This window comes from Zingiber officinale, chromosome 5A (assembly GCF_018446385.1).
Source record: "Zingiber officinale cultivar Zhangliang chromosome 5A, Zo_v1.1, whole genome shotgun sequence".
In the NCBI taxonomy this organism is placed as follows: domain Eukaryota; kingdom Viridiplantae; phylum Streptophyta; class Magnoliopsida; order Zingiberales; family Zingiberaceae; genus Zingiber; species Zingiber officinale.
The window spans coordinates 7,966,878-7,990,319 of record NC_055994.1 but is presented as its reverse complement, the minus strand read 5'-3'; the positions used below and the strand labels follow the sequence as shown (position 1 = coordinate 7,990,319).

The 23,442-nt window shown below is 34.6% G+C and overlaps 3 protein-coding genes across 7 annotated transcripts; 1 reads left to right on the top strand and 2 right to left on the bottom strand.

Annotated features, from left to right (window-relative positions):
* Positions 1–818: 818 nt before the first annotated feature.
* Positions 819–3,594, top strand: LOC121979655 (brefeldin A-inhibited guanine nucleotide-exchange protein 1-like). Of its 2 annotated transcripts, XM_042531649.1 has the most exons (4): positions 819–1,449; positions 1,598–1,677; positions 1,932–1,994; positions 2,571–3,594. In XM_042531649.1, exons 1-4 carry the CDS (start codon positions 1,138–1,140, stop codon positions 2,779–2,781), a joined length of 666 nt encoding a protein of 221 aa, XP_042387583.1. In that variant the 5' UTR covers positions 819–1,137; the 3' UTR covers positions 2,782–3,594. The 2 variants fall into 2 exon arrangements, 1 of the variants encoding a protein (XP_042387583.1); XR_006111420.1 differs by lacking the exons at positions 819–1,449; positions 2,571–3,594 and adding an exon at positions 2,193–2,369 and having other exon boundaries at positions 1,632–1,677.
* A 291-nt stretch (positions 3,595–3,885) lies between these two features.
* Positions 3,886–8,337, bottom strand: LOC121979654 (zinc finger MYM-type protein 1-like). Of its 2 annotated transcripts, XR_006111419.1 has the most exons (3): positions 8,203–8,337; positions 4,061–7,223; positions 3,886–3,912 (listed from the first exon to the last, which is right to left on the bottom strand). XR_006111419.1 is itself a non-coding variant. In XM_042531648.1 (2 exons), exon 2 carries the CDS (start codon positions 7,111–7,113, stop codon positions 4,516–4,518), a length of 2,598 nt encoding a protein of 865 aa, XP_042387582.1. In that variant the 5' UTR covers positions 7,114–7,223; positions 8,203–8,337; the 3' UTR covers positions 3,928–4,515. The 2 variants fall into 2 exon arrangements, 1 of the variants encoding a protein (XP_042387582.1); XM_042531648.1 differs by lacking the exon at positions 3,886–3,912 and having other exon boundaries at positions 3,928–7,223.
* A 1,830-nt stretch (positions 8,338–10,167) lies between these two features.
* On the bottom strand, positions 10,168–20,913 carry LOC121979649 (kinesin-like protein KIN-8B). 3 transcript variants are annotated; one of them, XM_042531642.1, is made up of 19 exons: positions 20,497–20,913; positions 20,090–20,337; positions 19,933–20,010; positions 19,720–19,836; positions 19,044–19,129; positions 17,897–18,041; positions 17,703–17,798; positions 17,025–17,116; positions 16,677–16,778; positions 16,436–16,582; positions 16,222–16,372; positions 15,871–15,933; positions 15,545–15,790; positions 13,842–13,946; positions 13,660–13,773; positions 13,004–13,582; positions 12,495–12,675; positions 10,839–11,207; positions 10,168–10,749 (listed from the first exon to the last, which is right to left on the bottom strand). In XM_042531642.1, the coding sequence occupies exons 2-19, from the start codon at positions 20,135–20,137 to the stop codon at positions 10,274–10,276; spliced, it is 3,195 nt and encodes a 1,064-aa protein (XP_042387576.1). In that variant the 5' UTR covers positions 20,138–20,337; positions 20,497–20,913; the 3' UTR covers positions 10,168–10,273. The 3 variants fall into 3 exon arrangements, with proteins under 3 accessions (XP_042387576.1, XP_042387575.1, XP_042387577.1); XM_042531641.1 differs by having other exon boundaries at positions 20,090–20,913; XM_042531643.1 differs by having other exon boundaries at positions 10,170–10,749; positions 15,554–15,790; positions 20,090–20,912.
* Between the last annotated feature and the right edge of the window lie 2,529 nt (positions 20,914–23,442).

Below are 23,442 nucleotides of genomic sequence, written 5' to 3'. Positions count from 1 at the left end.
CAGTCAAAGCAATACTATCTCAAGCTTCCCAAATTAGTGAAGCTTTGTTCAAATTAGCAGAAATAAGTGAAGATAGAAAATTAAGTAGAGATACTGAAACGTTAGCATTTGGTGAACTTTCAAGTTTTGAATTTATATTAAGCCTTGTTATTTGGCATGATATTTTGCATAAAATTAACCTAGCTAGTAAAAAATTATAGTTAGAGGATATGCGTCTTGATGTTGCTGTAAAACAATTGGCTGGTCTTGTTTCTTTTTTTGAAAAATATAGAGAAAATGGTTTTGCTTTAGCTATGGTTGATGCAAAAAAAAATAACATTTGATATGGAAATTGAGCCTATATTTCCTACAAAACGTAAAATTAGTAGAAAAAGATATTTTGATGAGATTGCTAATACTGAAAGGGAAAATCAATCACTAGAAGAGTATTTTTGAACAGATTAATTTATCTTAGTAGTCGATATTGCTCTTGGGCAATTGAAAAGTAGGTTTTAACAGTTGCAATATTTTGAATCTATATTTGGGTTATTGTATGATGTAGCAAAATTAGTTTCAATAGATGATGAATTGATGAGTTCTTGTGTGAATCTTGAAAATACTTTAAAAAATGGTGACACTTCTGATATTGATGCAAAATATATGTTTTCAGAATTATAAGTTTTGCAAGTAATGTTACCAAGTGAATCTTATGAAACAAATAAAAAATAGTCTTCCATTCAAATATTAGAGATTTAAAAAACAATGGATATGTTTCCAAATGTGATGATTGCTTATAGGATATTATTGACAATACCTGTGACAGTGGCATCTGCCGAAAGAAATTTTTCAAAATTAAAATTAATAAAATCTTATTTACGGACCACAATGACTCAAGATAGGCTAAATGGATTAGCAATTTTATGTATTGAAAAAAAATATTTTGGAAAATATTAAATATGATGATATTATTGATGATTTTGTCTTTAAAAGTGCATCACGAAGACACTTTAAATGAGTTGCCCCTGTGTTTTTTTTTTACTTTTTTTTTTTCTTTTTGTGATCCTGCTACACTTGCTACTTTTCTGTTATTAAGTTGTATGCTTAACAAGTGAAACTACTTAATCCGACCTCACCTTTTGTCCATGCAGGCATTACAATATGAATCATATACGATTGGTTTGGTCCCGCATCTGGAATGTTCTTTCTGAATTTTTTGTTTCAGTTGGGTTGTCAGAAAATCTTTCGGTCGCAATCTTTGTAATGGATTCACTAAGGCAATTAGTTATGAAATTTTTGGAGCGAGAAGAACTTGCTAATTATAACTTCCAGAATGAATTCTTGAAACCTTTTGTGGTCATCATGCAGAAAAGTAATTCTTCTGAAATTTGTGAGCTTATTGTTCGATGTGTTTCTCAGATGGTTTTGAGTTGTGTTAATCATGTGAAGTCTGGGTGGAAAAGTGTTTTCATGGTATGCTTGAATTATCTTATTGTTTTTCTATAATTTTTCCCACATTCTCAAGCAGTACCTTAAATTACGTTTGCTTTCATGGTGATTATGTTGGGTTAGAATTTGTAAACTTTTGTATAGATGATATTAATGCTTCTCCTATGTTTAGGTTTTCACAACTGCTGTCGCTGATGACTGTTCCCTTCATTGCCTGTTGACAATCTATACATGGAAGAAGTGTACGTTAAGGTTAGTATGCGGTCTTAGTTGGACCCTCTCCTATATGATATTGCTTCTAAATGATGCTTCCATAACATCAATAACATGTTACTTAAGTTTCTTGTTTTAGCTTTATTTGTGTGATTCTAAAACATTCCACCACCACCCGTGGCATTCATTTCTTCGTTGAATATGTGGATTGAAAAGATACAGAAATTCTAAATATTGATCTATTTTTATAAATTCTCCATAAATGAACTTCCTTTTTTATTCCTTGTATGTAGTTTGGAGAGGAATTATGCTTCACTGTTGGAGGTCAGCATATTCCTTTTGGTGCATCACCACAGGTAAGTTTATTTTTCCTTTCTCTAGTTATGGTATGCTTCCTTAAATTATCTCCCATAATCTCTATTGGAAATATTGCTGCTATATATCTAGCAGTCACTTCTTTCTAACATGTATTTTCCTCAATAAATTATAAAGTTTTTATGTAGTTTCACCCAAATGTGTTTCCACGCCTTACAAATTCTTATGATTTTTTGTAGAATATCTGGACTGAACTTGAACCTCCTTGTAGAATCTATCAGAAGCAAATAATTCGACTGTTCAGATATCTTTTTCTTGTGTTTTGCTATTCTGAACTCCTTAGTACTACTTTATAGGGACTAGTATTTAGAAAGATTTTAATTCTTAACCACTCTGCTGAATACATTGTTTAAGTTTTGGTGGAAAGAAAAAATTGGGGCATAACTAATAGTTTTGCCCAGGGCCTTTAAACAACCAGGACCGGCTCTGCCAGCAAACCACCACTTCATATTCAATTATTCCAAATCGATCGATCTCTCTCTGTTTTATAATGTTCAACAAATTTAATAATTTCCTTTCATCATCTTTTTCCTCCCCAATCTGGAATCTTGGATCAGGACAACAGAGCTAGCCACAGACAGCAGCAGCAGCAGTCTGCGTGCATGGCTGATGCCCAAAGAAAAAGAGATCCTCTTCAATTTGCTGCCACGCGATGACATCAATGAAATGCCTCATCGATGCACACACTTCGAGATCGAGATACCGCCCGCAGCTTTACTGCACCCAAATCTCGCCAGGAAGCGAGATGGATTGATTTGCTGGACATGACATTTCGTGGAGAAGGAATGGCGTGGCCGGAAAACTTGTGCCCTGTCTTGTCAACGTAGTTTCTGTCTATTTTGGATCTCCGAACAGAAGGGGAATTAAGAAGATTAAGGAAACGTAGAAAAGAAGCATCAAGCACGGTATATTATCCACAGTTGGTCGATCTCGTATAGAATTTCAAGGATTAAATATCAAGTCTCCGCACTTGCATTTCCAACTCAGGGGCTTGTAATTGGAGCCGATGTCTCCCCTCAGATCGGAGGCCATGGCCTTGCTCAGTGCTTGAGGGCAGAGCCGGTCCTGGTTGTTTAAAGGCCCTGGGCAAAACTATTAGTTATGCCCTAATTTTTTCTTTCCACCAAAACTTAAACAATGTATTCAGCAGAGTGGTTAAGAATTAAAATCTTTCTAAATACTAGTCCCTATAAAGTAGTACTAAGGAGTTCAGAATAGCAAAACACAAGAAAAAGATATCTGAACAGTCGAATTATTTGCTTCTGATAGATTCTACAAGGAGGTTCAAGTTCAGTCCAGATATTCTACAAAAAATCATAAGAATTTGTAAGGCGTGGAAACACATTTGGGTGAAACTACATAAAAACTTTATAATTTATTGAGGAAAATACATGTTAGAAAGAAGTGACTGCTAGATATATAGCAGCAATATTTCCAATAGAGATTATGGGAGATAATTTAAGGAAGCATACCATAACTAGAGAAAGGAAAAATAAACTTACCTGTGGTGATGCACCAAAAGGAATATGCTGACCTCCAACAGTGAAGCATAATTCCTCTCCAAACTACATACAAGGAATAAAAAAGGAAGTTCATTTATGGAGAATTTATAAAAATAGATCAATATTTAGAATTTCTATATCTTTTCAATCCACATATTCAACGAAGAAATGAATGCCACGGGTGGTGGTGGAATGTTTTAGAATCACACAAATAAAGCTAAAACAAGAAACTTAAGTAACATGTTATTGATGTTATGGAAGCATCATTTAGAAGCAATATCATATAGGAGAGGGTCCAACTAAGACCGCATACTAACCTTAACGTACACTTCTTCCATGTATAGATTGTCAACAGGCAATGAAGGGAACAGTCATCAGCGACAGCAGTTGTGAAAACCTAAACATAGGAGAAGCATTAATATCATCTATACAAAAGTTTACAAATTCTAACCCAACATAATCACCATGAAAGCAAACGTAATTTAAGGTACTGCTTGAGAATGTGGGAAAAATTATAGAAAAACAATAAGATAATTCAAGCATACCATGAAAACACTTTTCCACCCAGACTTCACATGATTAACACAACTCAAAACCATCTGAGAAACACATCGAACAATAAGCTCACAAATTTCAGAAGAATTACTTTTCTGCATGATGACCACAAAAGGTTTCAAGAATTCATTCTGGAAGTTATAATTAGCAAGTTCTTCTCGCTCCAAAAATTTCATAACTAATTGCCTTAGTGAATCCATTACAAAGATTGCGACCGAAAGATTTTCTGACAACCCAACTGAAACAAAAAATTCAGAAAGAACATTCCAGATGCGGGACCAAACCAATCGTATATGATTCATATTGTAATGCCTGCATGGACAAAAGGTGAGGTCGGATTAAGTAGTTTCACTTGTTAAGCATACAACTTAATAACAGAAAAGTAGCAAGTGTAGCAGGATCACAAAAAGAAAAAAAAAAAGTAAAAAAAAAACACAGGGGCAACTCATTTAAAGTGTCTTCGTGATGCACTTTTAAAGGCAAAATCATCAATAATATCATCATATTCAATATTTTCCAAAATATTTTTTTCAATACATAAAATTGCTAATCCATTTAGCCTATCTTGAGTCATTGTGGTCCGTAAATAAGATTTTATTAATTTTAATTTTGAAAAACTTCTTTCGGCAGATGCCACTGTCACGGGTATTGTCAATAATATCCTATAAGCAATCATCACATTTGGAAACATATCCATTGTTTTTAAAAACTCTAATATTTGAATGGAAGACCATTTTTTATTTGTTTCATAAGATTCACTTGGTAACATTACTTGCAAAACTTGTAATTCTGAAAACATATATTTTGCATCAATATCAGAAGCGTCGCCATTTTTCAAAGTATTTTCAAGATTCACACAAGAACTCATTAATTCATCATCATCCATTGAAACTAATTTTGCAACATCATACAAGAACCCAAATATAGATTCAAAATATTGCAACTGTTCAAACCTACTTTTCAATTGCCCAAGAGCAATATCGACTACTAAGATAAAATAATCTATTCGAAAAGACTCTTCCGGTGATTGATTTTCCCTTTCAGTATTAGCAATCTCATCAAAATGTCTCTTTCTACTAATTTTACGTTTTGTAGGAAATACCGGCTCAATTTCCATATCAAATGCTATTTTTTTTGCATCAACCATAGCTAAAGAAAAACCATTTTCTCTATATTTTTCAAAAAAAGAAACAAGACCAGCCAATTGTTTTACAGCAACATCAAGACGCATATCCTCTGACTGTAATTTTTTACTAACTAAGTTAATTTTATGCAAAATATCATGCCAAATAACAAGGCTTAATATAAATTCAAAACTTGAAAGTTCACCAGATGCTAGCGTTTCAGCATCTCTACTTAATTTGCTATCTTCACTTATTTCTGCTAATTTGAACAAAGCTTCTCTAATTTGGGAAGCTTGAGATAGTATTGCTTTAACTGTTTCAATATGGCTTTCCCATCTTGTAGTTGACAATGATTTTAAAGTTAATCCATCAATATATTCAAGCAAAACATTCCATCTTTTTGTTGAATTAGAGAACACGGTGTACATACATTGGCATGCTCCAAAAAATGATTTTGCTTTAGCACAAGAATTTGCCATGTCACAAACAACTAAATTAAGAGAATGAGAACCACATGGCATGTAAAATGCTCTAGGATTAATGTCAAGCAATCTTCTTTGCACGCCTTGATTTTTTCCTTTCATATTAGATCCATTATCATAACCTTGCCCTCTCACATTATCAATATCAAGTTCTAAAGATTGTAAAACAAATTTCAATTCATTGAAAAGGCCTAAACCAGTTGTATCTTCTACATTTATAAATTCTAAGAAATACTCTTCTATTTTAATTGGAGTCTCTGAAACATCTACACATCTTAATATGAGTGTCATTTGTTCTTTGTGACTTGCATCCGGTGTACAATCAAGAATTACTGAAAAATATTTTGCCTCTTTTACTTTTTTAATTATTGCATTCTTGACTTTGGAGGCTAAAATAGATATTAACTCGTTTTGAATTTTATGACTAAGATAATGATAATGAATCTTTTTATCTTGAATGAGTCGAAAATGTTCTTGCATTATTGGATCAAAATCTGCAATCATTTCAAGTAGACCCAAAAAATTACCATTACTATCTTCATAAATTTTGTCATGTGTACCACGAAATGCCAAATTATGTATAGCAAGACATTTGACAACAGCAACTATTCTTAGCATAATGTGTTTCCAATGTTTTGTGTCCTTTTTAATTTGTTCTTGTATTTCTTTATCAATTGTCAATGTTTTCTTTAATCTCATTTGTAGTTCAACAAAAGCTCTTAGATTAGTGAGGTGTTCAACACTATTTTCATGTTGTTTAAGTTTGTCACATAAATGTTTCCAGTCATTAACTCCTTCTCTTGCTAAATTACTTTTGGTGTGTATTACTTTAAACAACTTACAACAAATACAAAATACTCTGTCTAACTCCTTCGAGTACACTAACCATTTTCGATCACGAGTCTCACCATTTGGTAACATTTGAACATAATAAGTATGAGAAAAGTGTCGCGATTCTTTATCTAAAGGAAACTTAAGAATATCTTCTCTTTTAGGACCTCTTTCCACAAGTAAATCCCTCATTTTTGTATCAAGAGTATCCCAAACTCGTGGATCAAATATGTTCAAATCATATTTAGGTGTCGAACATTGATATTTGTTTGTATGCTCATCATCACAAAACTTATCAATATCTTTAGTTTTGTCAATTTCAATTTCATCCAAATTATTAACATCTACATTATCTTCGTTCTCATTTTCTACAAATTTCTCATTCTCATCACTTTCATTTCTCACAAATTCTTTATTTTCATCATTCTTGTTTTCAACAAAATCTTCATTAACATTTGATTCATTAGTTAAAATATGAACTAAATTTTCTGTTGTGTTATGTGATTCTTTACCAAAATATTTATTTAATGAACCTCTTAAGTTTTGGGCTATCTCTTCTTTTTTTTTCTTTTTTTGTCTTTTTTGATATCCAGAGAGTTGTTTCATGATAATAGATAATTATAAACAAAAAGCAATAAACAAAGAACAATAAAACCTGATATGGAGAATTTTCTTTTGATTCGAAATCCACTTATATAAGACCTTATACAGATATCCTGCAAGTTTATAAAAAAAAACACAATTCAATTCTTTAGGAGTTAAGACCTTATTCGTATAATTAAAACAATAGTAAAATAAGGGTTCAAAAAAAGATAACACTAAAGTCAACTAAATTTCCATGGTTAGGTTGCTATATTATATTATTTGCTATTTGATTTTAATCAATAATCAATTAATTATGAAAGAAGTATTCTAACTACTCAGTGAAGTTAACTAGGCTATTTATTAAAACAATATCTATCATTTCAGAAATTATAAATAAAATAAAATTTTCAAGCAATGCTAATTTCTTTATATTAAGCTTAATAGTTAAATACAATAAAAAAAAATTAGAGAGCTATTGTGTGAAATTATGAAACATGCATCTACTTTAATATTAAATTGTCTTTATGTTCAAATGCCTAAACAAGGATTATAACTCCTAATGATTGAGAGTATATACTCTCACCAAAAATTATCAATTTGTACATAAGGATTATAACTCCTAATGAAACATTTCACCAAAAATCATCTTGTAATCGAAAGTATATACTTGATTCATTTAATACATATTATAATTGAGAGTTATAAGACTTTGATTGCAACATATGATTCAATTCGTTCCTATCAGCTTGCTAGGAAATAGGAATAACTCCTTATTTAAGCCATTTGCCCTAACATTCTATATCATTGTTCTCATTGTTATGTTTAATTGTTAAAATTGGCCCTATGGGAGTATAACTGCACAAGCTCTATCTTTAATTCAAAGTTGTACGGTTTGATCGAAACAAGATATCAAAATAGGATTTTTTTTTTTGATAGATTAGGTGAAATGGCTCGCACAAATTTGGAATTGACATGGTGCTTTGATATCCCACATTTATCTGCATAAAATGTTTTACATATAAAGTATAAACATGATAAAAGTGGATCGTAGACTGTGAAGGGGAAAAAATCACCAAAAGAAAGGGAAGTGAGACATGGCAAGAAGAATACCAAATAGATGGGTTTCGCAACAACTGCAGTCCACAGCAGTAACTTATGGCTGTAAGTCCTTCTGTCCTTGGCGCTATTTGCTTGATTTGTGTGTTGGACGTGAGCTCACAGCCACCCCCAATTCACGGCGCTCTCTCGCAGTCGTCGCAGCGAGAGAGGGAAGGTGCGGCGAGGAGGGCTTCAGTGGGGATTGGGGAGAGGGAGTCAGGGAGAATCGCAAGGCGCGGTGAGAAGAATCGCTGAATCGGCGCTTCGGCGAGGAGAATCGTTGGCGACTGGCGCTCGGCGAAAGCGGCGAGGGTTTTGACGAAGGATGAAGAAATTAGAAAACATTTATAAAAAATAAGAGAAAAAAAAAACGTTAACAGATATATATATATCTATAACATTTATAAAAAAAAAATTAAGAGAAAAAATGTATATATATGTATAACGTTTATATATATATATTATATATATATAAAAATTGGGCCCCTAAGAGTGTTTGGGCCCTGGGCAGGTGCCCTGGTAGCCCTGGCCCAGGCCGGCTCTGTTTGCTGGTCATTATGTGGAGGCCATTGACCGTTGGTCTGGGTTTGGATTGGAATGTCCATGCATGATGTTGCATGGTCAGGTTGGCAGAGGGCCCAGCATGATCAGCATACGTGTTGAATGTTGACTGGCCGTGGTGGATATGACAGGATTAGGAAGTTCGTCTAGTATTAGAGCATCCAAATGATATTATAATCAATGCACAATCATTGATGAGTGTTATAATATCATACACATTAGTGTTTAATTAAAAAAAATGAATGTAGGATTAAGAGAGGTATTAATATATTGGGTATATGACATATGGTACTATGGGTTTTAGAGAGATGATGTTCAAATCAATAGAGTAGACAATTAAGGTTTATGCTTTGTTATATGATTCTATTTTAGGTTTTTTAGATGATCTTATATGGTGATATATAAGGTTATGAGTTCATCATGGATGGTGCATTTCGGAACACAAGCGTGCGATCGGTGTGTTTGGAGGTTATAGGAAACTTAAAAACTTCTGAAGAAGAAGATCTTGGTTCTCGGGTGACAAAAGAGATGAGGTTTTTAAAAATGTTATAGAAAAATAGTTGAGACTATCATATAAGTTTGATGTTAATAAATCTAAGAATTATTTTATTGAAGAATTAATTTCTTTTTTCATATCTTATATCTAGATTTTATAATTTGATTAATTTTAAATTAGATGGTCCGACTTTACATTTCGTCCGTCAAATAAATCAGAAAATACTAGTGATTATCCGTCTAGAGCAACCAACATCCTTAGAATGAAATGGAATTCAAAGCCCTAAAGCTATTGAAGGATTAACATTGATATGAATTCATTATTCATGTCAATAGATTCAATGCAAACCTTAAAATGAACCTCAAATTTAAAACCAAAAGTAAACAAAACAAAAGACATTAATCCAATTAGGGTCATTTGACAACCATTAACTCCCAAACAAGTGCAAGTGAAACCTCAAAATTGAGAGTAATTAATTCTTCCTAATTAAAAACCCTTCCTTATTCGTGGCCACACACATATGCACTAAACTAACTCACTTTCCAAATAAAAACTTTTTAAAATCATAGAATGCAAAGTGAAACTAATCATAATTTGAAAAATAAATTACTAAACAACTGAAACAAGAAAGTCCTTTTATCAAAAAAAAAAATATTGCTAAATATCCTCAATGGAAGACTGGAGTCAAGTCAAACTAGGAGAATATCTGATTACTGAAAATAAAAATTTTAAAAGAAGGATCAAAGTTCTACAGTAAGAACCAGGAAGGAATTCAAGCAAACACTAAGGCAAAGTTTCCAGCATTGTTCACCATTTTGACAGAAAATAAAAAGGAGCAAGAGACGAGTCAACTTTGAGGAATTGCAGATGGAGGTCAATCAAATCCGATCGAAGAGGTTGCCGGAATAGCAGTGCTCTGTATCTTGTGGGTTTGGCTCCGACTCTGCCGCCGCAAGAGAATCTGTCAGAGGAATCATATATCCGCCGGCAGCGCCGCCGCCGCCGCCGCCTCTAATGGCTAGGGAGTTAGGGAAGCCTCCTCCATGGATGGAAGCTGGATTGACGTATACTCCTCGATGCACGGAGGTCAAGATGCTCATGTAGTTGTAAGCACCGAGAAGTCCTCCTCCATTGAAGGGAGTCGCGTTCACATATCCTCCAGCTCCACCACCACCTCTGAGGACGGGAGTTTGGCTCGCCGGTGCAGAGAAGGCGTCGACGTTTCTGGGCACAAGGGCGTTTCTGCCGCCGGCCGCGCTGGTGTTGCCTGCGCCGGCCATGCTCAGGTGCTCCCTCAATCGGGCTTCCGCGCGGAACTTGATATTCTCGAGAAACTCCATCGCTTTGAAGAGCTCCTGGCGGCCCATGCCGGCGATGTTGTCCATCCACTCCAAGCCCTTGATGGCCTCCGCGCGGCGTTGCTCCAGGGCCGCCCGCTGCGCCTTGATCTCCTCGAATTCTCTGACCACCTCCGTCAGCTGCTGGTTCAGCTCCTTCACCATCTGCGGCCGTCGACCGAAATCAGCTCAGAGTTATTCTTAAACAAGCGCCGGCCGGCTGGCCGGCCGGCGGCGAGCGAATTGACACTGACCTGCTTTCGTTGGTAGATTCCGGCGATCGCGTTGGGCATCCTGTAGGGGTCGCCGGAGACGAATCAATCCATGATGGACATGACAGAGGGGCTGCCGAAGGAGTGGGGCCTGCCGGTGGGGGAGAAGACGACCACGGCGATCTCGACGCCGCAGAGGGTGGCGAGGTCGCTGGCCTTGGCGTAGATCCCGTTCCGGCGCTTCGAGAAGCTGATGTAACGCGCATCTTCGTCCTCGATCTTCTTGATCTCGATCTTCTGCTTGCCCCTCGTCGTCTTCCTCCCCCTCACCATCGCCACTAGCTACCTCCGGCGACTGCTTGCTGCTCCATTTCAGGTTTAGGGTATTTATAGACGAGATGGTCCGACGACCTGCCAAATATGGAATGCAATTCACGAATTCAACGTTCAGAGCAAAATATATATATATATATTTTTTTTCCTTTTGGCAGGTACTCAGCTTTTATATTCCTGTTGAAGGCAAGAATTTAGTCAAAATTTATATTTAAATTCTGAATGCCTTGATGTCGATCTGAAAAATCTATTACATGCCCTCTATTCACCACCATTTAATAATATATATTTTTAAAAAATATTAATTAGATCGTAATGATCTTTCAAAACCTTATATTATCAACCCTAAATTTGGCTTGCAAGACTCCAATCACTAATTTTAGAAGTATATAACATTACATTGTTGCTTTAGCTTAACAATAAAATTGTCTTATAAAAAATAACATCCTTCTTCGAAATTTTATATAATGAAAATTTCATACATCGAACTATTTTTTTTAAAAAAAAATTGTAACATCACATTATTCATGATTTATCTCATATTGAGACAATTTGTCAGTATTGTATATATTCAATAAATCACGAGGAATTAATTTGTGATTATTCTAAATTTTAAAATAATAAAAAAATGGTATTTATTGAAGGCTTGATAGTTAGATTTTAATTAAACAGTAATTATCCAGAAATATATATGTTTAATTTAGTTGGCAAGGAGCTGGAGCTAGAACTAGTTGGAGTAAGACAGAATTTAAGTACACTGTGAAAAAAAAATGAATGTTCCTTTTAATTTCTTTTATTTTATTGATATACGTTAAGATTATTTCTTTCTCGTTTCTTCACTTTATACTAATCAGCAAAAATTAACTCTCGCTATTTTTGGCTTTTAAATTTTTTGCCAACATTTAATTGTGAAAAAAAAAAACTGTCTTTATATAATTGCGCTCAGATTCTTATCCAATTTTTTTTATTATCATTAATTAATAGATTTCCATTTAATACATTACTAATGGATAAATTTTCTTTTATACATTCCTTGTTCTATACTATCATCATTTTTATATAATCATGTGAGCATTATAATAATATAAGAAATTAAATACCGATTATAATTGTTTGGTTCATCCATCTTCGAGTCATTGTGATCATCATTGTATATGATCACTTTGAAGTGATCTGAATACAAAAATAAATTTGATGACATTCAGAGACAGAACATAAAGGTAACAATTTAGAGTACTGCCTTCTAATGCCTAAATCAGAATCAACAGAATCTTATGTACAGGAATTAAGGATAAATAGCACAAAAGAGAAGAGAAATGTACAAAACTAGCAATCAGAGCCCTGGTAAATTAAAAGGCCTCATACCGACTGTATCATATGGCACAAAATCTGGATGCCTTGTCGATGAGTGGCGGAGACGACAATTATCATGTAATCCACAATTGGCACCACCATAGCTTGCTAGTTCATCGTAGGAGTGTTGGTGGTTCGATCCAGTCACGGAACAACCCTCCAGATTCTGCCTACATGGAAACCATGGTTCTCGCTGCCAAAATCAAAGAGATTAGGAGGAAAATGATCACATCCTTATATGGAGACAACTGTTAAAATATGACAACTTAATCCAAGGTGACAAATAGAATGGGGGGAAAGATCATTGATCTAATAACTGCAGATTCATATTGTTTCTGCATTGTTTCAAGCTCAATTAAGGTGCTTGGTTTGCTAGCCCAACTAAAAATGGTGATGGATGAATTCTTAAGATGGTGTCCTCTAACTCTCCTTGAGGTCACTCAACAGCAAAGCAAAAATCACCCTGGTAGAGATGAGGATGTACAAACTATGGAGACGTGCATGTTGAACAAAATGAGTACCTTTGGTTGATTGAACAAATCCTTGCCAGAAGATGACTGTTCTTTGCTGCAAAAGGATGGTAGAGATTTCACTGCCGGGTAGAAGCTGCTTGCATCTTGGGTAGTTTTTTCAGGCGTATAGAATGATGGACTCAGTCTTCTGCCGGACCCTCTTTCTCCCAATCCGGAAAATAAGTGTGAGTGATTGTGCGAGTGTGAATAATAAGAACTAGAGTGCTCCTCCCTGCAGACAGTAGGATTGTTGGTTTGGGATCTCACATAAGCTACGGAGCTACAACCTTGGTGTTGCTGGAAGATGCAAGCATTAGAAGGATATATTTGAGAGTTTGAACTAGGATGTATGAATGGCGGGATTTTGGCGTGGTAACCCACTGGTGATTGCTTCATGCTTAGGTAACTTGCTCGAGGAGAAGATACTTCTATTTTGATACCTTGTTTAGCAGCCAGATCTGTAATTTGTTGTTCGTCGAGTCCTAATCCCAAAAGCAAATTCCAAAGGGTCCTGATTGCTTCTCTCTGATCATGTATGACTTGGTCTCTCATTGCCATTTCAAAATGAAGCTCAGTATTTGCCATACCCTGTATTTTTTTCAAGCGTCAGATTGAATCATTTATAGAAAACATTCATTTGAATATGGCATTGCTTTAGTACTCACAAGAAGTCGGTATTGGCTAAGAATCTGGAGATATGTTTTGTTGCCATTGTTGTTGATGGCTTCATCAATCATATTTTGTAGCTGATTTCGATGTTTTTCATTGATCTGTATATCCTGTGTGAAAAAAAAGAAAATTATTTAGTAAACTAAACTGTCAATTCAAAAGATTCTTTGAGGGCAACCTTTCTATAAGCAGCACCAGCTTCATCATTATCACGGATGTTGTCCAAGATAACTTGTCTCCTTGATCTTAATGCTCGCACAACAGCTCCATCTTTCTCGACTCCCTAAATATACAGAAAGCTCAGTGGCATAAGTCAATGGCTAAACATTCTACAATCTTTAAATTACAAGGTTCTTTACTTAACATGATGAAGGTGAACGATCAGTAAGGCATAAAAAGCACAAACTCATCCAAGTTCAGTGACAAGACAGAACAATGTTTTCTTTAAACAAAATATGTTAAGTGACCAATGAGACCCAGTAAATAGGCATTAGCACTCCAAGGATTTGCATACTTGGTTTGACGAATAAAGAATTGATGACTGAAGTTGGATGAAATGATGACAGGATGGATGGATGAGATCCAAGCATTGTCATCAAGTTATTTACTTTGGATGGATGGACGGATAGGAACCAAAGTAACTTTAAAACATTGATACCTCTTTGATCTTCCTGATTTGGATTGATAAAAAATAAGGGAGCATATTCTGATAGGTCCATTTATCCATCCATTCTAAGTCCATTTGCCAAGTAAATAAAGGGATGATTAAATCAAATTCTATGCGACGATAGTAGTTTGTGTGTTACTCATTCTTTTGTTTCATTATAAATCAAATTGCACAAGGACTTCTATGGACCACTTACCAAGAGGTTAAATGGAAGAAAAAACAGCATAGAACAAAAACTTGACAAATATAAGACTTCACATTATCACATACTTCACCTTGTCAAAGTGGCATCACAGGATTATTTAGGTCGACCACATAGCTAATTTACTAGACTGCTCTCTGGTACCATAAGCCCCATGAGCACAAAGAGAGATAAAAATGGGGTATAGTCAATATATTCAAAATCAAAAGCATCCGTTGCAACTTAAAACTTGCATAGCATGGAAGTCATAAATGACGAAGCAATTTTCTATTGTTTAGAATTTAAACCTTCAACTCCTTACTATCTGGCGCTGCTATTTTGCATTGTTTATTAGGTCTTCCTACTCCGACTGGGTTTCACTTTAATACCCAATCATTTTTTTCACTGTATGCCCTAGACCAGTTGCATTATAAGAGGAAGTAAGCATCCTCTTGCATGCTATTCTTGTGACTATAAGAACTCTTCATGCCACCATAAATGTAAACAATTATCTTGATCTATGAAAAATTTATCTCTTATTTTATCTTGTTTGTTTCTGGATTTCTGCTATTCTTCATATTTTTTTGTCGTTTCCTCCAATGTATATAGGGGATGTTTGACTCCTAATACTAATAATGCCTATTACCAATAACATACACAACCTGCGATAGTAATGGCCCAAAGACAGATTGACTGAGAGATCACTAGCGCTGTTTCTTTTAATTCATGAACGTTGATGAAAAAAAAGGGGGAAACTCTATCATCTGAAAAATATTATTTTGTGGATTTATTCGAGAATCATAGTTTTCTAAAAGCTGAAGGTGGATATTCCGATCAAATACACAACTTGATAGCAAGATGAGGGAAAATGGTTCCAGGTCTAAGATACTATGGATGTTAATTCACTCAGTGCATCTCTGCATCTCCAAGATGTAATTGAATAACCACTAGATTCACAAACAAATATGAATTATCAAGAAAAAGTTAACTTATATAAATAGAAATCAAATGACCAAATGCAAGGAAACATTACAGATGTAACCTCTTGCATGGCAATAGCATCATCAAGACGTTGAAGCTCAGTGCGATTGCGTATATTAGTTTCTTCAAGCTCAAACAGAGCCTTCTGTAGATTTATGTGTTCCTGTACATTCTCACTTGTTTCACGACTTAACATATTCAAACATGAATGTTCATCATCCGAAGCCCTTTCTGCAGGTTTTGTGCTCAACTGTGATTCCTTTTCAGCTAACTCCTTTCTGAGTCGACAAACCTCAATCTGCATAACACAATCAATCCATGACTTCTAAAGAAAATCTCTAAACCAATAAAAAAGGATAGTTCTGTCAATAGGTTTACCTGGAGACTATCAATCATCCGTTGGTAGTCTGCAACATGAGTATCAACTGTCCCTATGTTTTTCTAAGAAAGATCAAACATCATCATATTCCAGCTAAATCCATTCCTTTGGACGTCAATGTCATGTAAATGGAATATCCAGAAAAGTACAAAAAATGCATTCTAGTGTTCTGTTATATGATGCTATTATTATTTATGCTTTGTAATTTCAAAAATATAAGGCTTGAGGACTGTACACAAACTTTCATCCCCCAATCTGCCAATTTTAGTAACTGATCTTCATGAAGAAACAGAGTAAAAAAAGATTAAAATATGACGACAAAGTCAATTCAATATTAACGTCAGTCTTACATGGACTTGGGTTTTGATCTCCTTAGCTCGATCAGCATATTTCAGTGTATTGATAGTGTGGTGATATTGATCGTCAGCAGGTGATATAGTTGCAACCATTATTGTTTGGCAATTACCACTAAGTCCATCCTTTAGGATACGAGTCAACTTGCTGTGGACAATATTTGGTGTCAATAACTAGATTAACAATTTTGATTGGAAAAAATTGATGCACCTGTTGCGATAAGGGACATATGCAAGACCCTTCTTTTGTTGCTTTCCTAGAGCATTTATGCAATTTGCCAAAGCAAGGAGTGACTTATTGATATTAGCTCCATCCCTCAACTTATGGCCTCCGCTATTAGTCTCAGAAGCCCTTTCACTGCATGGAGAGTGCATAATGAGTAGTGTTGTGAGTTTTTCTCGCCAACATGTTGGAAGAGGCAAACTATAGAAAGCTACGTGTAGCCATCCACCTGCCAGCAAGATCAACTAATGCAAGTCTTCCACGGAGAACCCGACTCTGATACTGATTTTTCTGCTTTCTTTTCACACTAATCTCCAGTACTGCATGCGAACTTTACATAAATATTTATGAAAAGATTAGTATAGTGGGTCTGCATGCTGTAGAAACTTAATCATTGAGTATTTTGGGAGGTGCATGGCAGAATTGAATCATTAAATAAGCAATGTAGCATGGATAAAGGAGCTTGATATCAATAAACATCACGTTGGTTAGAATTAAATGAAAAGAAAGGATTCAGCTGTTGGATCCTAGTGTACAGTAGTATATGACACTAACGGGCACAAAGATAACAGATTACCGTGATGAGGTTGCATTTGCTTCAGTGCTTTCAGTCTTGCGCCTACTATTTCCAAGATTCAACAATTCAAGAATCCTGTCAGCTGACTGAACCTGAAGAGAGCAGACAATTAAAAGATTATATGAAAAATTGTTAAAAACAGAAGGGCATATGAGTCAATTATAATAGCACAATACAAACAATATGAAGAGAAAATTTTCAATACAAGCATGGCGCCAAGGAGAGAAGGTTAGGTACATTGCTGATGTTTCAGGTTGAAACAATATGTTATTGCATTACAGATGAATTTTGATCAACAAGAAAACAAATTACTTCCATTGTCAGGGAGAACCAGTGAAAAAGGTTGACAGACAATAGCTTAGTCAATTGGCAATTCAAATAACAATGAGATTTACAAGAATCAAACTACCTGAAGCAGATCACCGTGGGACAACTACACAGAGAACTAGATTAAGAAATAACTCTTGCGCCATCAAAATTAATTATACAAAGAAAACTTTAACATAAAAAACTACTAAAGCAAATTCATTCAGATTGTTTAAGAAATTTAAATTTACATAACAGAAAACAACTAAGAAAGAGAAAAGGGGAAGACAATTCTAGTTGCTGCTTTGCTTACAAAAGGCATTTTTTGTACTATGTATACAAAATAGAAAATACAAAGATAAGGACAAGGACCTTAATGCTTCTTAAACCAGCAACTATAACACCATGTTGGGGATCTTCTCTAAGTTCCAAATGGCCTGAAGATTTTTCAAGCAAATCATAGATAACCTGTAATTGCAGAAGGTCAAATGATTTTAGTGCTTGTGAAGTTGGAGAACAACAAAGATAAACATTTAATATTACTAGTGAAGAAAGGGGAACCATACTTCATTATATACTTCGAGATATGTACAAGATACTTCAAAAATGTCTGAAGTCTTATCCTTCTTGATAAGATCAAATATGGTATGCAAACTAAGGACCATGAGTCCAGGGTCTTTGGGGATTCCAACCATTGTGTAAGTTTTACCACTGTAAAAGAGACTATCTGAGATTCGTATCTTAATCAACGAAGGAACAATTTTATTAAAGAGTCAAAATCACCTACAAAGAGAATGATAAACAGAATATAAACTGAGAGCAAGGAGCTCTGTTAGTTGTCTTGCATTCTAATAACATGAAGAAGCAAAATGAAAGCCAACATAGTCAAATGTGAAGTGTCAAACATATAGATATTTGACTGTATAATAAAGAGACTGAATATATTTTGTGGTCATGTACATCTACCTTATTTAACCACAATTTTTAGCAAATGAAGAGAATTCCATTTGCCACGAGGTGTATTTGAAGAGAGGACTAGAATTTGATTGTATTTCTAATTGTAGGAATATACATAAAGGAGAAATTATTTTCTCTCTAGGTCTAATTTTGTGGAAAAATGGATATCATTTCAATATTTATTTGCTAGAATAGAAGGGAAATTACTTGAATGAAACAAATTCCAGCTTTTTTCAACCACCCATATGTTCCTTGGGTTACTTAGCATCAATCTCTACACAGTGTTAGCTGTTTCTTAAAAGAATCAAATAGATCAGAAAACAAATGAGAGATATCGTGAGAAATTGTAGCTCTTCTCATTGAAGTTTGTCCTACCTGACCTATATAATTTACCCTATTTATAAATATACATGGTGGGGAGGCTTTTGGTCTTTCCCCTTCCAACAAAAAACAAAATGTAGATTCTGTCATTCATAAGGATCTATTGCTGCCAGAATCCAAGTGAGAAATATCATGAGAAATTGTAGCTCTTCTCCCTAATGTCTATAAGCTGATCACTGTAATTTACCCTACTTATTAACATACGCAGAGGGATGGCTTTTAGTCTTCCCCTTCCAACAAAAACAAATAATGTAGCTCTTGATTTTGTCGTTCATAAAGACTTAGAGCTGCCCTGATTACATAACTAGAAATCATTTTTATTGAAATTGGATGATAATTAAAAAGATGGTGAAACGCATATCGAAACATAAATACCTTCCTGTTGAGCCATATGCAAATACAGTGGCATTAAGACCTTGAATGACACCAGCAATGGTTGATGATATGTTTCGGTAAACATCCTGTTCATGCCAAAAACAATTCCAGTGAACAAATGCTAGAAAAATATCTATCAAAGAACTTGATGCGCATGAGAATAATGTTAAGATGAAAAAGTTATGATACATTGAGTTACATTGAGACATTATATATATATGCATTAAATTTTATAAAATTTTGAAAAATAGCATGATAATGTGCGTTGACAAAATTGATTATGTAATCATCACTCAAATATAAACAGTGACTTTCACAAGCAATATTCATGCATGCTCCCTCAATACAAAAGTAATAGCCTTTTCCTGGTGAAGAGATAAAAAGAAATTTAATAATGTAAGAAACTTTGAGATGGTCAAGTTAATGTAGCAATTCACTTGAGGAATATATCCCAGTAATTAGATTCACAACTTTAAAAAATAAAAGTGTCAATGCATTTGTAGCATTATCTAGCTAAGCTCTGTCACATTTGCACAGACTCTCCGATGCTCGCTATGCATGATTAAATACTGTTATGAGCTCATGAAGAAAGTTGGAGCTCTGAAATAACATGTGGAAAAAAGGGGGGGAAATACATAAAACAGAAACACAAGGAAAATAAATAAATAGCACATACCACATTGGAACAACCAGGTCCAAATACATGATCAAAGTTATATCTTCTTTCTTTAGTCCGATTTTGTATGAGGTCAAGATAGTCCTTTGACAGGTCAGGATCTAAGACAATTAAGCTCTGTGAAGTAGGAAACAATCATCATCACGGCTGGACTCCAGAGAGAGAAAATTTTACTTGACAAAGAATAGGGAAAACATAAATAATAGTTAACACCTTATCATCCGTAACTTGAATAATATGCCTGCACTGCTTTTGTTCTGCTTCAGTCAGTGGTCTGCATTTTACTGCCACCTACACAAAGAAACCAGAATGTGGCATTATAGTAACTCTTTTGAAAAATTATCAAACTTTTACTAATCGAAAGGCATACCAATAGACTTGCAGTCCTTTTTGATGATGGAGCTCTAATGCTTGGCATTGCTGATCAAGTTTCACCAGGATCACCCTCCTTGGAGCTAATAGCCCAACCGAATATGATGCAAACAAATTTCTTTATCGGCACTGCAGATTCTATATCAGAACTATCACTCCACCAGCACATAATCTACTACTAAGCGAATGCATCTCCGTTTGCTCGAGAGAAAAGATAACAGCTAATAGCTATCCCTTTCCGGTTCACTGCTCCGCGATGAAATCAAACAGAAAAGAAACACGACGGCATCATTTAGGAAAACAAAATTGATTGACCTTTACAATACAGTCAGGCGCCTTCCTCTATTTTGTAGAATCACTGCATGAAGCCCTAATCAAACAAAATCTGCTAGAGAAATGTCGCACCGTTGTCTTCAAATAGCAGGACTGCCAACCATCAACACTCATTTACCCCCCTAAATTCGCATCTCTCCTCCGAAACTCCAGGTTGCCAACGCCTGAGCACTGCGTCTCCGACCGAACAAAAAGATTACGCCAAAAACATCCGGCATTGGCTGCCCGAGCTCGCGTACACCAAGGACAGTCAGACACCTCGACCTCCGAAAGCAAAAACAACCATCATCAAACACAGACCGAGACTGAGACAGCAGCCGAGCCCATCATCCCCCGCAAGCGTCCACCGACATGAACGCCAAACGAGCGAGGCTTTTGAGAGCACCCGGAGAGCTCCTCCATTAATTCCTTTCTTTAATGGCGGCACCGGCAGATGCGATGAATCACAGAACCGGCAGCCTTTCCGCTGCTCCGCCGGAACACTTCACCTCCCCACGACCAAATGATCCGACCGGTCCATCTTCATCAAGATCCGTGCAACCGAACCAGGGGAGACGTTTCTCTGGAAATTACGATACTGCCATCGTCGACGACGATTGCACAATGATGAGTTGGTGGGTTCGGCCGACGCGTTCGGGTCCAGTTCGATATAAAATATTACGTCTAACCATCAATTGAAAAATAGATTTATTATATATTTATTTATTTATTTTTATAATGTCTTAAAATAATTTAATAGTAGGAGACAACCAATTTATTGTCCTGGTGATTGATTAAATATTTCAAAGGAAATTTTGGTATTTGAGGTGGTCAACTACAATTTTTGGCATTATCGCTGTTTTTTAAAAATATATATATATTAAATTTTCACTCTAACAATTTTTTACCTAAAATAAAATTTTATTTTAATATTATTATATCAATTACCTTCGTAGCGGTTACAATAATAAAGTGATTTTTAAAATATTAATATTTTTTATATAATAATATTGTTTTATAATATATTTTATTTAAATTAAAGTAATTTAATTATAACTATTAAGAGACTTTGGTAAAGCTAAAATAATTTAGTTTTACTACTGTATTGAATGATGTACTATTTATATATTAGTAGTGGCATGTAGAAAAATTGATAGATATTTTCACTCACTCCTGTAAGTAGTTGGTTTAAAAAATTAGATAATTAATATAAATAAGTAGTTGGTTTAAAAAATTAGATATCTAATATTAATTAAGAAAATTATGACTATCTATCATTATAAAGTTAAAAGGTTAATTTTCAAGTGATTTAAAATATTTCGTTGGATGTTTAACTTTTTTTATATAAAGGTAATGATTAAATTAGCTCGGATAATTTACTCAGGTTAATCTTAAGCTGTGGGACACCGTCACCCTTATTATCTTCCTCTTTCTTTCACTTTTTTTCCTTTCTCGCACCATAAATCTCCTTCTCACTATCGTTAGACCCTACTCACCCTAGGGTTATGATTTAGATAGACATTACTTCGTCCGTATATAAAGAATCATTGCACTAGGATAAAATATTCTTTATAATTTATCTACTTATATTTTACTATAAAATCGAAATCGATGATACTAAACTTTTACTTCCACTGTGACTATTGTAGGTATATATTATAATGGCCCTAACCAATCACCATTATCACGATGTTAAAATATAGAAATATTTTTAAAATATTAAAAAATGATACTATTTTTTATTTAATAATAATAATAATGTACTTAGGGTTAATAATGAATCAACCCATTTACTTCAACTATGACTATCTACTACTTTAGGTATATATTATAATAGTTCTAACCATTATAACAATTTTCAAATAAAAATATTTTTAAAATATAAAATATGATAATATTTTTTATTTAATAATAATAATAATGTACTTAGGGTTAGTAATGAATCAAATATTAGTGGGCAAGTTTGATGTTCAAATTTATTTATGTTCATCTAATACACACCAATTAAAAAAATTTGAAAAACTTATTAAATAAAATAACTAAATCTGAACATATTTATATTCAACTTGTTAATATTCAAAAATAGAGATTGTGTCCAAAATAAAAGAGACTATGAATGGTTCATAATAATATTTTTAAACAAAATTTATAAATTCAATAAAACTCTTATTGACATAATAAATAAAAAAGAAACAGATAAAGTTATATTATAATTTCAACATGTAAACCAACCAAACTTAATTTATTTTAAATTCGACTTATTTGATTTAGCTTAATTATTCTATTAAATAAATTTAAACATTATAAAATTTAACATTAAATGCACTTTTGATGAAAATAAGAGAAGCCTTTTTATTTTTATAATTTGATTTTCTCCAAAAACATTAATTAGCTGGATCTCAGTGGAGTGCGGAAATTAAGGACAAAGAAATTAATGGGAATTAAAATTGCAGCTGGTTGCATGCACGGCAGGTCAGAGGAGAGGATGATCCAATTGAACGGGCGCCATCTTGGCGAGGGAAAGGGAAAGCAGTAAATGTGATGTGCCTTTATTTCCCTCTCCTCAGTCCTCTCCTTTCCCTGAAAAGTGAGAGAGGCAGGGATTCATAAATCATAATCATGCCTCGGTCCATTTCTGATTTCCCAATTAGCTTTATCTTTTGCTTTTCCTTTTCTTCACAGTAAAAAAAACAGAATATATTAATTAAATTATTATTATAAATAAATAAAAAGACAGACAGACAGAGGGGCCACGACCACCGCATCTTTTGTCTTTGGCTCATGCTCTACGTGAATGATCGAGCGGGGCCCAGTGCCGGCGCTGACCAACCTGCTCTTGTACCCTTTCGCGCGGGATAACTGCCGGTTAATGGTTATCCACCGCGCGAGGAATTGAACGTCCGTCCACCGTTGCACGTGATGCCGGTGAGTTGGTCAAACAGGTTGGCGAGCGGTGATCGAGTTTAAAAAAACAAAAAGAAATAACAGGTGTAAAATTGTCCCGGATTATAATGGTAATACATATGACGAAATTATTAG

Coding starts and splice junctions, on each gene's coding strand:
- LOC121979654 (XM_042531648.1), bottom strand. CDS start 7,113: ATGAAACAACTCTCTGGATATCAAAAAAGACAAAAAAAGAAAAAAAAA.
- LOC121979649 (XM_042531641.1), bottom strand. CDS start 20,137: ATGCCAAGCATTAGAGCTCCATCATCAAAAAGGACTGCAAGTCTATTG. Junction 16,779..17,024: donor GCAAATGCAACCTCATCACG/GTAATCTGTTAT, acceptor ATTTATGTAAAG/TTCGCATGCAGTACTGGAGA. Junction 13,583..13,659: donor TTAGCCAATACCGACTTCTT/GTGAGTACTAAA, acceptor AAAAAAATACAG/GGTATGGCAAATACTGAGCT.
- LOC121979655 (XM_042531649.1), top strand. CDS start 1,138: ATGAATCATATACGATTGGTTTGGTCCCGCATCTGGAATGTTCTTTCT. Junction 1,450..1,597: donor GGTGGAAAAGTGTTTTCATG/GTATGCTTGAAT, acceptor TCCTATGTTTAG/GTTTTCACAACTGCTGTCGC. Junction 1,678..1,931: donor TGGAAGAAGTGTACGTTAAG/GTTAGTATGCGG, acceptor CCTTGTATGTAG/TTTGGAGAGGAATTATGCTT.